The sequence below is a fragment of the Wolffia australiana genome, chromosome 8 (genome assembly GCF_029677425.1).
Source record: "Wolffia australiana isolate 7733 chromosome 8, ASM2967742v1".
Taxonomy (NCBI): domain Eukaryota; kingdom Viridiplantae; phylum Streptophyta; class Magnoliopsida; order Alismatales; family Araceae; genus Wolffia; species Wolffia australiana.
The window spans coordinates 6,092,265-6,106,560 of NC_135842.1; the positions used below are offsets into that span (position 1 = coordinate 6,092,265).

Here is a 14,296-nt window from a genome sequence, read left to right on the forward strand (position 1 = left end):
TTTAGTTCTGTTTGAAAAACCGAACGGAATGAACAATTCGCACAAATTCACACAAAAAGAACAGAACGACCACGTCTACTTTCTACTAGCCAACCGCAGCTGCTCAGCAAAAAGGATATTGAACGATTAAAAAGCCCAATAGGGAGTTTGTTCGGCCCAATAAAGGCCCACTTACCGAAAGCACTATAAAAGGTTCTAACTAACTAAAGTCGTTGGCGAGATTTTCTCTCGCCATTGTCGTTCTTTGGAAGATTTTCTCAGCAATTCTCTCTCCTCTCCGGCGATTTTCCCTCCTGAAGAGCGGCGTCCTCCGTTCTAGGTCACCGAGGTGGACGCGATTGCGATGCCGTTGGATTGATTTTCGATTGATTTTGAAGTCCAGAGGATCAGAGCAGTAGTTCATATTGATTTCAGATTTCTGGCGTACCGACGTCGGATAGTGAGTCTGGCTTGTTTTCCTTTTGAATTTGAGACTCTGGATCGCGATCTCGGACGCCAATTGAATGTAAGGAATGTTCGCGCGTTTGCTTGATTAATTATTGCGGGTTGATTTGGTCCTTGACCAGGATATCTGCCAATGATTTGAAGGAATTCTCCTCTATCATAATTTTATGCTGTATTAAACTGTTTTGTGCATTATATTTTCTGAAAATTAGATGGTCTACCTGTTCTAGACGGTAATTTGTGATGTTCTGCTGACAAAGTGGCCCGTATGGTCGTTTTTCTCTGCGATCGGGCATTCATTTCTTAACATTTCCGATGCCTATTCTCTGCCTTTTGCGGCATCCTTTCGAAATGTGATTAACATTTGTTTTAAGATCAACTATTTCGAAGGTTTTTTGAATTTTTTTTTTCTCCAAAGTTTATTATGAATCTATACTTCATGTTATTGACAGTTTCTTCTTGTTTTCACAGTTTTACTCCTATTTTAAGCCACACAGCTCTATTCTAACATGGTCTGATGGTTATCTTATTTCATTAATGTGACTTTAAAATATCTGATTACATTTCATGATGTTTTCCTACTTCATGTCAGAATTTTTCCTGGCGACATCTATAAATTACTCCCATTATGGAAGTTGTCTCACAGACATCGTATTATGCCAGTTAGAAATGCTAGTCTTAGTATCATCTTGTGTAAATGGGAACCAACACCCATAGATCTGATTCTCAAAGATGCAGACCATGAATCTTAGTGTTATCGATCAATTTATTTTATATTATCTTCATCTAGAAGAATGGGATTATTAATTGGACGAAAATAAAATTAGATTTACGTCATCCCAGTTTACCTTTCACGATGAATCAGCTAATCTATGAAGAAAAGGAAGTACCATTTAGATGTCCTTTCTGACCAGTTTTGTTAATTCCAGGATCAATACAAATAATTTTAGATGCATTGTGATTCAGGATATACCAGCCGTTCAAAAATTGGAGCTCATTCTTCTAAAGGAAATTGTCGGCCCTTATGGTAGCCGCAGTTATTCTCCTATCGGTCTTATAAGTGTGGCTCCAGTTCTCTTGTGTTGGAGTACAGACGTCTCTGTTCAGAGATATCCCCCGAGTGATTTCTCTTTTGATGCGAGTGTATGCCATTTGGGTGTAAATATTTCATTTGAAGTCTAGGTTGCTTGCATAAACTGTAAACCTAGGATGCTTTAGTCTTATGGATAACAAAAATTTGATCAATAACTGATGGGTGGTGCATAGATGCCTTTTACTCAGCGAGCAGATGATACTTTTGTGTCCCAGTGAAAGGAAATGTAGAATGCGGAGTCTACATTTCCTTTCACTTGGAAATGTAGAATGTAGAATAACCGTACTCAGTTTGCCACACGCTGCCATCAATCATAAGATGATGGATACTGTTCCAATTTTTATTGGTTGGATTAATTTGGTTGATCACGTTGGATCAATCAGATCACGATCAGGATAGATTGATCAAAATAATTGGTCAATCCAATCCAATTCAATCTGATTGTTGGCCCGTATTAAGGGTCAGGGATTAATCTGATGTTTGATCAGGATCATTCAATCACTCTGGCCAATCGGGGTCGATAGGATCAATCCTATCGCAGTCAGGGACGATCAGATAATGGAGTCTTTGGATCTGATCTGTTCCAACGGCAAACCCTGATTACGACGTGATGGTTCAGCAGAAAACCTTGATTTTATCTCTAGCGAAAGTTAAAAAAGACTTTCTATGTCAAAAAAAAATACATCATGATACTTACATACTTTTGAGAGATGCTTTTGTCTGATGTAATAAATTTCAAGTAAAAGCTCTTGCTGGACAAAACTACTGATCCCAGACAATTGTCTTAACGTTTCCACGATTTTCCTCTTTATTTCTGGTCGCCCTTGACAGAATTTATTATATCTTAATGAAAAAAAATTGATCCAGTACTGCTTGAAAATACTGATCACGGAATTTTTTCTTGAAGCTTCCAGGATTATCCTCTTTCTTTGTGGTGACCTTGACTAAATTCATCCTCGATGAGTTCCACTGTTTCTAACCCATGGGAATCACTCCCAGAGAAGACAATTGGCTCAGAACCCTCAAGAACACTATCAATTCCTGTTTTATTTAATCAATCAGAAGCTACCCTCAATGACACTGAAGATACCGAGCTTCTATCCCTCTCATGGAATCAAGACTACGGTTGCATTGCTGCCGGCACCAGCCGAGGCTTCAGAATTTACAACTGTGACCCCTTCAAAGAAACCTTCAGAAGAGATCTCAAAAGTGGGGGCTTCATCATAGTAGAAATGCTATTCAGGTGTAACATTCTCGCCCTTGTGGGTAGCGGTGCAAACCCACAGTACCCCTCCAACAAAGTCATGATCTGGGATGATCATCAGAGCCGTACGATCGGTGAGTTTGCCTTTCGATCCGATGTTCGAGGCGTGAGGCTGCGGCGTGACTGCATTGTTGTAGTCCTTGAGCACCGAATCTATGTGTATAATTTCACTGATCTGAAGCTTCTTCATCAAATTGAGACTTTGGCGAACCCCAAGGGCTTATGCGTTCTTTCACACCATGCCAACACGTCCGTGTTAGCTTGCCCGGGGTTGCACCGTGGGCAGGTACGTGTTCTTTCATAATTTTATTATTTACAAGGATCAAATGTACTTATCATTTAAGTAGAGATCGTCATGCTTGAAACATTCCTACATGTTCTTTAGTTATTTTATTTTAATTTCATTTTTATATTTTTGGCAGGTCCGTATTGAACACTTCGGTTTGAAGGTCACGAAGTTCATTAATTCTCATGACTCCAACGTTTCATGCATGACTTTGACCGTTGACGGGTTGCTTCTTGCCACGGCTAGCACGAAAGGAACCCTAATCAGGATTTTCAACACAATGGATGGTTCCCAACTTCAAGAGGTGAATTGGTTTGTTCTTTCGTATTGTTGTTATTTTTTTAACGAGTTTGGAATAACGGTTAAAATGGCAGGTGCGTAGGGGGGCGGACAGAGCCGAAATTTATGGGATTGCCCTCTCTCCGAACTTGCAGTGGCTTGGCGTTTCCAGTGATAAAGGGACTGTTCATGTTTTTAGTCTTAGGGTTCGTGTTTCTGGGGAGGATGTGCCAGCTCAGCATTCCGCCACCTTGGTCCATCAGAATTCGTCCAATTCGATTGATCCTCTCATATCCCCAACTCTGGGAGCAAATCCTAGTTCATCCCTGTCTTTTATGAAAGGTACTTACATCATCACTTTTCTTCAAGTAAATTATCTTGAGTTATAGTGTTTTGTTCATATGTACAGTTAGACGAATTTCTTTTTGTTTAAAACATGAGAATATTATCAAATCGACACTTGGTTTTTTGAAGGTTTCGGAATGTTGTGCTGTAAATGGATCGTCTTGAATTCTAGTGTTTAACGGAATGTAAAGTTTGAAAGTTTTATTTTAGTTTGAAAAATAAGAATATTGTAAAATCGAGGAAGATGGTTTTATGAAGGTCTCAGAATTGATTTAGTACTGAAAATTTTATATAAAAATTATATCAAATGGAAATACTTTGTTGAATGAAGGTCTCGGGATTGATAAAGTGTTGTGCAGTAAGTTGATCGTCTTGAATTATTATGATTAGCGCCTTTATAAAGTTTGAAAATTCTTCTTTTTGTTTGAAAAGTAAAAATAATGTCAAACCAAAATACTTGGTGATCTCCCCTTTCCTTATAAAAAACATTTTTATGGACTAAAAATGGATGAATGAAATGTAGTGCCTTACGTTGATTGTCTTGAACTAATGTGTTTCGCGGTTATCTGAAGATTTGAATTCTTTTTTAAAGGTTATTATCAGATTGAAATAGTTGGTTTTATGAAGGTCTCTCGATGGATTAAGGGTTGGGAATAAGGCTAAATTATTTGGGGGGAAATCGGCAGGTGTGCTTCCAAAGTACTTCAGTTCGGAGTGGTCCTTCGCCCAGTTCCACGTGCCCGAGACCACCCGCTTTATCACAGCTTTTGGCTCCCAAAACACCGTTTTGATCGTCGGCATGGATGGCAGGTACCACTCTCCTCTCTCTCTCTCTCTTAATCTCATTTCCTGCTTCTCTCCCTCATCTTTCCTTCTCTTTTTATGCTTCTCTCCTCTATTTCTCTCTCCCCCACTTAAAACCATTTCTTGCTTCTCTCCCTCTACTTTCCATCTCTTTTCTTGCTTCTCTCTTTCATTTCTCTTTCCCCCTACTTATTGCTTTCCTCCTCTACTTCTCTCTCCCCCCTTAATCTCTTCTCCTGCTTCTCTCCTCCATTTCTCTCTCTCCCCTTAATTTATTTCCCTGCTTTTTTCCCTCTACTTTCCATCTCTCTTTCTCCCTCTACTTTCTCCTCATCCTTTCTTCTATTCCTCTCTTCCCTCTCTCTTTCTCTTAATCTCATTTCCTGCTTCTCTCCCTCATCTTTCCTTCTCTTCTTCTTCTTTTCTCCTCCATTTCTCTCTCCCCTACTCAATGCCTTTTCTTGCTTCTCTCCCTCTACTTTCCATCTTTTTTCTTGCTTCCCTCCTCCATTTCTCTCTCTCCCTCCTTATCGTTTTCCCGCTTTCCTCTTCTACTTCTCTCTTCCCCCCGTATTCTCTTTTCCTGCTTCTCTCCTCCATTTCTCTCTCTCTCTCTCTCCCCTTAATCTCTTTTCCTGCTTCTCTTCTCCATTTTTCTCTCTCTCTCCCCCTCTCAATCTCTTTTCCTGCTTCTCTCCTCTACTTTCTTCTCATTCTCTCCTCCATTTCTCTCTCTCTCTCTCTCTCTCTCTCTCTCTTCTTAATTTATTTTACCTGCTTCTCTACCTCTACTTTCCATCTCTCCTCCATTTATCTCTCCTTTTCCTACTCTCTCTCTCTCTCTTCCTTCTCTACTCCATTCCTCTCTCTCCCTCTTAATTTATTTTCCTGCTTCTCTCCCTATACTTTCCATCTCTCCTCCATTTATCTCTCCTTTTCCTGCTTCTCTATCTTTCTTCTCCTCCTTTACTCCATTCCTCTCTCTTTCCCCCTTAATTTCTTTCCTGCTTCTCTCCCTCTACTTTCCATCTCTCTCTCATCCCCCCCCTTCTCTCTCTGTCTCTCGCTTCCCCACCTCCCTCTGTCTCTCCCTCATCCCTCCCTCTCTCTCTTTCATCCCCCCTCTCTCTCTTTCATCTCCCTTCTTTCTCTCTCTCTCTCTCTCTGTCTCTCTGAACCCCCCTTCTCTCTCTCATCCCCCCCTCTCTATGTCTCTCTGTCTCTCTCTCATCCCCCCTCTCTCTCTTTCTTTCATCCTCCCCCTCTCTCTCTCTGTCTCTCTCTCTCATCCCCCCTCTCTATGTCTCTCTGTCTCTCTCTCATCCCCCCCCTCTCTCTCTTTCATACCCCTTCTCTCTCTCTCTCTTTCATCCCCCCTCTCTCTGTCTCTCAACCCCCCCTTCTCTCTCTCTCATCCCCCCTTCTCTCTGTCTCTCTCTCATCCCCTCTCTCTCTGTCTCTCTCTCATCCTCTCTCTCTCTCTCATCCCCTCTCTCTCTCTCTGTCTCTCTCTCATCCCCTCTCTCTCTGTTTCTCTGTCTCTCTCTCATCCCCTCTCTCTCTCTCTCTCTCTCTCATCCCCTCTCTCATCTCTTTGGGGCAGTAGCTGCATTTCCTTGTAGAGTGACGGTCTTGATTATGGGTCATCTTCCTCTGCCAGTTTCTACAGATGCAGCTTTGACCCCGTCGTCGGCGGCGAGATGACGCAAGAAGAATACGTCCGCTTCATCAAGCCCGATCCCCGCCGGCCCAAACGCCCTCCGCCCCCCGCCACCTGACCACCTCCGTACGTTCCACTTCCCTGTCCTCTCTTCTCTTACATTTGTTCATATCATTTGTCTTCACATCCTCTTTTAAAACCTTGTATTTACCACATTAATTGGTTTTTCGATCCGAAGTTCATCATAATCCCAACATCTTTGGCTTTCGGATTCCTCTCTCTAATTTTTCTGAGTCAACGAAAATACATTCTACCTTGTCTTACTTATGCTTTTTCAGTGAAGGTTAGAGTTTATTTTCTAAAAAAAACTGCCAGTTTTAATTCCTTCTGTTTTTTTGAATTAAAGTTTTAATTCCTTCTTCAATGCTACTATTGCCAGGCTTTTATGAACCAAGAACTAGATAATCTCTCTCTCTAAGGGGCCAGTTTTGTACAGACATTTAGAGTTTATTTTTTGAAAAAAACTGCCAGTTTTAATTCCTTCTTCAATGCAAATATTGCCAGGCTTTTATGAACCAAGAACTAGATAATCTCTCTCTAAGGGGCCAGTTTTGCACAGACATTTAGAGTTTATTTTTTGAAAAAAACTGCCAGTTTTAATTCCTTCTTCAATGCAAATATTGCCAGGCTTTTATGAACCAAGAACTAGATAATCTCCCTCTCTAAGGGGCCAGTTTTGTACAGACATTTAGAGTTTATTTTTTGAAAAAAACTGCCAGTTTTTAATTCCTTCTTCAATGCTACTATAGCCAGGCTTTTATGAACCAAGAACTAGATAATCTCCCTCTCTAAGGAGCTCTTCACCCTTGTACTTCTTCCTTTTCTGATATCTAATTTTCCCTGGCATTTAAAAAGCCAATGTTTATTTTTTCTGTAAATATCTCATATTTCTCTTATAGCGCTTCCCTCTACTGTTATTAAGTCTCTCATCTTCCCTTGTAGTTCTTCGCTCTACAGTCGCTCGTTGTACGGCTCAATTCTGTACAAAAAGGTTTTACTCCTACCTGTTCTTCCTGTTTTTGCTTTCTTCTCTATCAATCAATCTCTTCTATTCCTAAAGTCTTATTTAATTTCCTTGAAGAATTAGAAAGCACATGAACAAATCAACCTGTGCATTATACAAAACCATCTTTACACCCTAAGTAATACTGCACAAATCGGTGCACATTATACAAAACCAATCTATCTCTCTCTCTACCATGGTGAATCTGAAGATCCCCATGATAGAAAGATGGAATAAAGAATCTCATTCCACGTGTCAGGGACACCTGGCAAGCACCAATGGCTGCAGTCCTGCCGGTGAAGTGGGGCCCTCTTTTTTGGACCCAGATAGTAGAGAGAAGGATGCCCATCCCTCCTCCCTAATGACATATCTGTGATGTTTAGAACAGTTAACTCTGGCATCATACCTTCTCTCCTCCGCTGTGATATCACCCCGTTGGCGGCGCCGAACGCCCCCGCCACTCCAACCGTGGCCCGAGCTTCCAAATCAGGAAGCGTTTCTGCGTGGCAGCTCCCCCCTTTCTTCCAGTCTCCTCCTCTGCGGGGAATAAAAATTTAAAATAAAATAAAATAAATAGAACTCTGCATGAGATTCATCGTTGCATTACGTATAGCTTCAGCCTCCAGATAAATAGGTTACCTGAAATGGTTGGGTGAGTATGTTCTGAAGACGACCCGAGTTTTTCTCGGCTCAACTTTATTTTTGATCCAGGTCAGTAGTGTCTCGATGGCCGTCCGATACGCCTGATCCACACTCATCTCCATCTGGATCTTATTTCGGAGCTGGAAATAACACCCGCTGCAAGATGGAGGAAGAATAATTGATATATGTTTGTGTTTCTCAAGATCTGAAGAGAAAAAGAGATAAATGATGATTATAACATAGTTGGCCATGAGGATGGTGAAAGAGGACAGTGATGAACTTCTTTTAAGGTGATGGAACACTTGAACCAGGAAATGTAGATCGAATAATGCTGATGATGATGGTGATGATGATGAAGACCCGACTACATAACTGTGTTTGCATGGTGAAGCATATCAATGACATGATGATGATAATGACCATGGAGACAATGATGGTAAAGGCCCCATTGCATTCTTGTTAGTTGGTTTGCGACGCATATCAATCAAATGGAGAAGGATGATGACAATGACTATGGTGGTGGTGATCAGACATGGTTGTTCTGTTCTGTTTGTTTTAAACGAACAGAAAATTCGCACAAAAGAACCGCACAGGGCCTTGTTCTTTGTTCTGTTCTTTTTTTTTTTCAAAAACGAACAAAATTCGCACATTCGCACAAAACTAGAACAAAATTCGCACAAAATCAAACCTTCTGATGGTCTTCTGGTAGTTCCACCAGTGCCCAGTGTTGAAGACGATGACGTCCGCGTCGTGCCACATTCTCGAAGTCCAGTCAAGGACGTCAAGCCTGAGCACGGTCTCGACTTTCTTTGGGGTCCTAGCGGGAGCTCGAGCCTGAAGCACGAGGAACGGGGCCCGGTAGTATTCTACCGTGCAGTTGAATGTCTCAAACCTGAACACGAGGAAGCCGTTGTGCTTCGTGATTGGGCTTCCGTTGACCTCGTAGATTGAGCTCTTGTTCGATACTGCCGAGGAGAGCAAGCACATGAGTGATTCCCATTGATTCCTTCCTATCGAGTCCCCAACAAAGACCAGCCTCCTGTTTCTCAATCTCTCCAGCATCGCCTTGCCGTCAAACCTTCACCAGCCGACATGCATAGGGAGAGAGATATACATTAAATAAGAAAACAGGAAGAATGAAAAAAACAATCTCACATGCTGAAAGAGAAAAAGAAATGGAGACTCATAATGGAATAAGAAGGAAAAATGGAGATCTCTTAAATATTAAAGGGTAACTTGGAATGGTGGGTTGTTGAGAGAGAGAGAGAGAGAGATACAGTAAGAATGGGAGGGAAACAAGGAATTGGTATAGTGGCTAGAATGACACAGAGAGAGAGAGAGAGATAACCTTGGAAGATGACAATGCGTGGGCTGCCACCGCCACTTGGCATAGTGGCTATCAGGGCGACCGTTCTCCGAACATCGGAAACCTCCATCCAAAAAGGAACAGTCTTCAGCACTGTAAAGAGGATAGCTCTCGTCTCTGACCCACTTTCCATGGAAGACGTCGCATTCCCTTCTCTGCTCTGCCACCTCCATGGATCCATTGTTCACAAACTCTGCCTTCTTCTGCTGCTGGACCTCGCCGTGGCCGCGCCAAACACTTTCCCTTGATCCTCCCAGCCAAATATTTTCCACTTTGTAGTCTGTGGAAAGAAAACAGAACAGGAAGAAGAAGACCAGGGACACGAGAACTGCTGCTGACATCACTCTTGACTTTGCAGACTTCAACCCATTTAACTTCCTGAGAAGTTCCACCGCGTTCGTCGGCGGCGAGGGAGCCACCACGGATATGTGTGCCTTTTGGGAGATCATTCTGGGCCTTGAGAAAAGAAAATTAGGGTTAAATCAAAACCTTGGTGATGTGAAAATCTCCAGAAATCTTGAGGAGAATGGGAAGGAGGGTAACTCACAGCCACACCAGCTTGATTAAATCAAAGCCATCAATTGCCCATCTTCTCTGTTATTTGAACTATAATGAGGAATATGGCATCTAATATGTGGTACATGAAGAGAGAGAGAGAGTGAGAGAGAGATAAAGAGAGAGTGAGAGGCTCATGCAGATTAATTTTATGTGATCTTTGTTATTTTAATTTCCTTTAATTCACTGAGTTTGGTCGCCCTTGTGAGTTCAACAATCTAAAAGAGATAAATATTTTCTCAGCAACCAAATACTTAAAATTTAAACATAACTGGAAAAAAATTCAAAAAAATCCCGGGTCAGTGCAACGACCACTGCTTATAAAATCAGATGTTTTGGAAAAGAGTAAAAAATAATAATTCATCCCGATATTTCAGACGTCTTTTCCGAAGTTCTCTAAAAATCAAAATATGTTATTCCCATTTAGTATTCTCGTATAATTAATTACTGAGCCGCACGTTTTGTCTTCTCATACCAACGCGAAACAGGATTAGGTTTTGGGAGACCTTATAATCTAAGTTAAAATTATAGACATCCATCTAATCCCAATTTTCAATCATGAAACACTGACAAAAAGCACTGCGACCAATTTAGTCAGTGTCATCAGTCAATCTACCAACAGATAAATAAAACGAAGTGTCCATTAATCGTTTGGAAATTATCAGAACGATAGATAATAGAGCGCACTAGATACTTGGATAACTAAAAATAATAATTAAAAGCAGTAAAACCTGGAATCAAACAGTAGCGGATAAAATTTCCCTTTTCGAGCAAGGCAGCCTTCTTAGATCTAACCAAGTCCAAGCCAAAAGGAATCCACTACGACATAATCAGATGCCCCAGACGAGCAAGCCTCTCTGATAAACAAGATCCAACATTCAATACAGACTGTTTCTCACTGAGCCAAGCCGGCTATTAGATCTAACAAAGACAAACACTGAAGGAAGTCCCTGACGAGCACAGGGAACCCTAGTTCGCGGAACTCCCGCAGCGAAGAAGAAACCGCCAAGAATTTCACCGCAAACAGCACGTAAAATCCGACGCCGGTTGAAACTCCACGATCCGACGGATAATCAAACAAGACGCGAAGGCAAAAATGGAGAAAGAAAGGCCTCAAACTCGAAATCTTAGAGATTGAAGACGGAAAACAGCTCACCTCAGCTGGCCAGAAATTCCTCGCCGGATCTACGAAACTCGCTCGTCAAGTTTACACGACCGAATCGGCCAGCGGAGACAGCACGCAGAGAAATGGGAGTTTGACTTGTGAAGGAGCGCCATAAGATTAACGTCCGTCTCAGTCTGGGGCTTTATAGTCGTGCTCGACGAAGAACAAGAAGAAGGCCATAACTGAAAGACAAATGGGTATAACAAAAATAATCTGTCGGTTCGGGGGAGCTGGATAACATTTTAAGAGGAGGGGTTTTTCGTTAAATAGCCGCCTCGCACGTTCGTACTGGGGACTGGACGAGCTGTCCTTTTCCGTCCCGTCCGCGTTGAGAAATATTAGAGTAGCGTGATTCTGGAGATGAGATGATGACCGAGGGTTAACTTTTATAAATCATTGACTTTTCGGAATTAAAATAAATAAAGGTAAAGAGTGTGTTTAAAATATACACGATGGTAGACCAGGTGGATGGACAAGAAGATTGGGGATGACTTGTGCTTTGTAACTAGGTTAAAATTCTGTCTAAATTCAGCTAGATTTAGGGGCTAAAGCTCATAGAATCATATTTTTATGATCTGATGATACTTGAGAGTTGTCATTTTACCAAAATTTTGCCTTTTTTTTGAGAAAATAAGAAAATATGGACATTATATTCAAGTATCATGCTTCACCCGATGTCTGGGATTCGACATTTGAAAAGCATTTACTTTTCTTTCAAAAAATAAAGACCATGGAAACAATATAAAATATAACGCATGGGTTTAGGGGAAAGCTATTGTTCACCTGCTATCTAAGATTTGACATTTACCAAAAAATATTGACTTTTCCTGCAGAAAATAAAGAACCACAAGGAGAGCCTTAAAACATCGTACATGCATGGGTTTGTTGAAAGATATTAAGTTTATCAATTAAGATACCTCTGACTTGGGCATAATCTGATTTTTTATATAAGGGTAGACCGGTAACTATACAATAAGACTGGGCATGGCTTGTGCTCCAAAATTAGCTTAAAATTGCGTACAAATTCAGATAAACTAGGGATTTAATATGTGGGAGATTTGGCATTTACCAAACTTTGAATTTTTCTTGTATAAATAAAGAAACACGAGAACATAATCACAGGACGGTACTAGGCTGGGTGTTTTAGTTATACATGGAAGGGGAGGGGTCGAGGAATAAATATAAAATTTAATTTATAGCTCCAATTTTTCAAGGAATCATTAAACCTGGTTAATGATTGGTGTCAAATAATCATTAACCTAAACATTTTGGCATCGAGATAAGCGATGCCATAATGGCATTTAAAGGTTAACGATTTTCTTTAAACTTTTTTTATTTCAGGGTGATGATAACGTCAAATTAGATCAGTAAAACTCTGCTTTTATACTTAATTTTTACCACATATTTTTAGATTTGCACTAGCATTATTCACCATTTAAGGATAAAATGAGAAATTTATGATTTATTTTCCTAAGCTCTATTTTTATATATTTTATTGATTTTTTATACTAACCCCACTTGGAGTTTTATTTCTCACATCTTCTTGGAGTTTTATTTGATAAAAAGCATTAGAGTCAATGGTGAATTTGAGATAAAAATTGGAGGAAATTAGAAATTAAATGGATAATGAGAGGAGACCCAGTACACAAGAAGCCCATTCTAGAAGTCCATTCAACCTCCTTAAAGACTGGGTCAACTAAAGGCAAGAATTGTGGAACTAACCCACAATTTAGATTTGATTGGTCTATTTTCAAATATGAGGAGGGCATGTGGGTCCAGGCTGGAAATCAAGAAATCCTAGCCCTCCAATCCATTAGAATTAAATCCCATGGCTGGGAGTGTTAGGCCACTTCTATTTATTCTCTTCTCCCCTCTCTTTATATCTCATCTTGGATTTCTGCTCCCAACTTGTTGTTGGAGGCCTAGTAAATAAGAATTATTTGATCCATTAATGTTCTACAAGAGTAGGGGAGATAGAGTTCAAGGTGATCAAGATTCTTGGAGAAAGAGCACCACTCGACCCTTGGGGGAAGTGACAACAAGGTTCATGTGATGTCCTGAATGTTTGATTTTAATTTTCTCTCCATTTTATCTACATTCCACAGGATAGCTTAGACTTCAAGTTTTCCAACGCATGAAACGGCACTAAAAAATTCCTCATGTAGTAAAAATTACAGTGATTTTCGTCCACTACCCATTTCTGCCGCAATTTCATTGCGGGAAGTGCAGCCTAAAGTTCTATTTGTCTTTAAACTTTATTTTTTGCCCTAGAAAAATTCATAAAAATCACAATAAATTATTAGAATTTATAATAAAAAAAGTAAATACTTATTTTATTTATTTAAAATAGTTTAGACTAGCTTTCTATCATTTAGTTGATTTGCTCTTTAGAAAATAGTTAAAAATCCAAAAATATATAAATTCATCAAAAAAAGTTATTTCAAATATAATTGAATTACAATTTACTTTCTCATTACCTTCTCCTTGAGGATTCGACCCTTACCCAGTTCTAAATAAGAAAAAAATTATAAATATTGTTGCATAAATCAGAGCCTTAAAACGACTTATTTAACCCAAATTCTGGTTTATGAAGTGATGTTACCCAATGAAGAAAGATAAATGCAGCGGGAGGACCGAGGACTTAAAAAATTATATTTTCTTTTTCTTTGACTAGACAACAACTACGGCTGCGCCCACGTGTCAGGAGACACATGGCACCACATGTACACGCGGTGCACATGTGTCATCCTATGATTGGTTTTTAAGGGGAACACACTGACAAGTCGTGCGCTGACATGCCGCCACCTCAGCTGTGACATGGTTATTAAATAGTATATATAAATAATATTCAATTATTCCTCTATTTATCTCTTTCCCAGGGCTACATGTAGCGCAATGAGAGTTGTTGACTATGGATGACGGGGAAAAATCTGAGCCAATCATCACATTAAATGCTAGGATGACACATAACCCTAACATAATGACATGACGGTACTAACGATAACGAGGAGAAAGAAATCTTTTGATTTAATAAAAGGCTAGGAATCATCCAACTTCCAAGCTTGATGTCTGACTGCTAAAATTTTATTGGTAGATTTATCTTTATGTCCTCTATCCATCCATATAGTTGGATCTATAAATTGAACTCTCGATCTTTATAAAAAATATTTTTAAGCTCACTTCCTCCTAGAGAGGCAAATTGAAAGAAAGTGAAGTTTTTAAGGTCCATCAAGGGTGTCTTGTGTCTCTAGTGCTCGGAGAGGGTCAATAGAGAAGTGGGGAGGTTGATCTACATCAGGAAGATGATTTGATCCCAACAGAACATAGAGA

General features: G+C 40.1%; 2 protein-coding genes across 19 annotated transcripts; one reads left to right on the forward strand and one right to left on the reverse strand.

The window, feature by feature from the left end:
* Nucleotides 1–223: 223 nt before the first annotated feature.
* LOC144707239 (autophagy-related protein 18c-like) lies at nucleotides 224–7,655 on the forward strand. 10 transcript variants are annotated; one of them, XM_078580403.1, is made up of 8 exons: nucleotides 224–328; nucleotides 415–505; nucleotides 1,374–1,471; nucleotides 2,445–3,087; nucleotides 3,224–3,391; nucleotides 3,462–3,708; nucleotides 4,398–4,521; nucleotides 6,176–6,443. In XM_078580403.1, the coding sequence occupies exons 4-8, from the start codon at nucleotides 2,497–2,499 to the stop codon at nucleotides 6,291–6,293; spliced, it is 1,248 nt and encodes a 415-aa protein (XP_078436529.1). In that variant the 5' UTR covers nucleotides 224–328; nucleotides 415–505; nucleotides 1,374–1,471; nucleotides 2,445–2,496; the 3' UTR covers nucleotides 6,294–6,443. The 10 variants fall into 10 exon arrangements, with proteins under 10 accessions (XP_078436529.1, XP_078436522.1, XP_078436527.1 ...); XM_078580396.1 differs by lacking the exon at nucleotides 1,374–1,471 and adding an exon at nucleotides 7,178–7,655 and having other exon boundaries at nucleotides 224–505; nucleotides 6,176–6,301; XM_078580401.1 differs by having other exon boundaries at nucleotides 224–505; nucleotides 1,374–1,587; nucleotides 2,452–3,087.
* On the reverse strand, nucleotides 7,331–11,113 carry TBL11 (TRICHOME BIREFRINGENCE-LIKE 11). 9 transcript variants are annotated; one of them, XM_078580392.1, is made up of 7 exons: nucleotides 10,958–11,105; nucleotides 10,533–10,658; nucleotides 9,794–9,840; nucleotides 9,229–9,696; nucleotides 8,569–8,958; nucleotides 7,878–8,036; nucleotides 7,331–7,775 (listed from the first exon to the last, which is right to left on the reverse strand). In XM_078580392.1, exons 4-7 carry the CDS (start codon nucleotides 9,693–9,695, stop codon nucleotides 7,430–7,432), a joined length of 1,362 nt encoding a protein of 453 aa, XP_078436518.1. In that variant the 5' UTR covers nucleotide 9,696; nucleotides 9,794–9,840; nucleotides 10,533–10,658; nucleotides 10,958–11,105; the 3' UTR covers nucleotides 7,331–7,429. The 9 variants fall into 9 exon arrangements, with proteins under 9 accessions (XP_078436518.1, XP_078436515.1, XP_078436516.1 ...); XM_078580389.1 differs by having other exon boundaries at nucleotides 9,229–9,702; XM_078580390.1 differs by having other exon boundaries at nucleotides 9,794–9,873.
* Between the last annotated feature and the right edge of the window lie 3,183 nt (nucleotides 11,114–14,296).

Coding starts and splice junctions, on each gene's coding strand:
- LOC144707239 (XM_078580396.1), top strand. CDS start 2,497: ATGAGTTCCACTGTTTCTAACCCATGGGAATCACTCCCAGAGAAGACA. Junction 3,088..3,223: donor CGGGGTTGCACCGTGGGCAG/GTACGTGTTCTT, acceptor TATTTTTGGCAG/GTCCGTATTGAACACTTCGG. Junction 3,392..3,461: donor ATGGTTCCCAACTTCAAGAG/GTGAATTGGTTT, acceptor TTAAAATGGCAG/GTGCGTAGGGGGGCGGACAG.
- TBL11 (XM_078580391.1), bottom strand. CDS start 9,695: ATGATCTCCCAAAAGGCACACATATCCGTGGTGGCTCCCTCGCCGCCG. Junction 8,959..9,228: donor ACGCATTGTCATCTTCCAAG/GTTATCTCTCTC, acceptor CGGCTGGTGAAG/GTTTGACGGCAAGGCGATGC. Junction 7,776..7,877: donor TACTCACCCAACCATTTCAG/GTAACCTATTTA, acceptor TATTCCCCGCAG/AGGAGGAGACTGGAAGAAAG.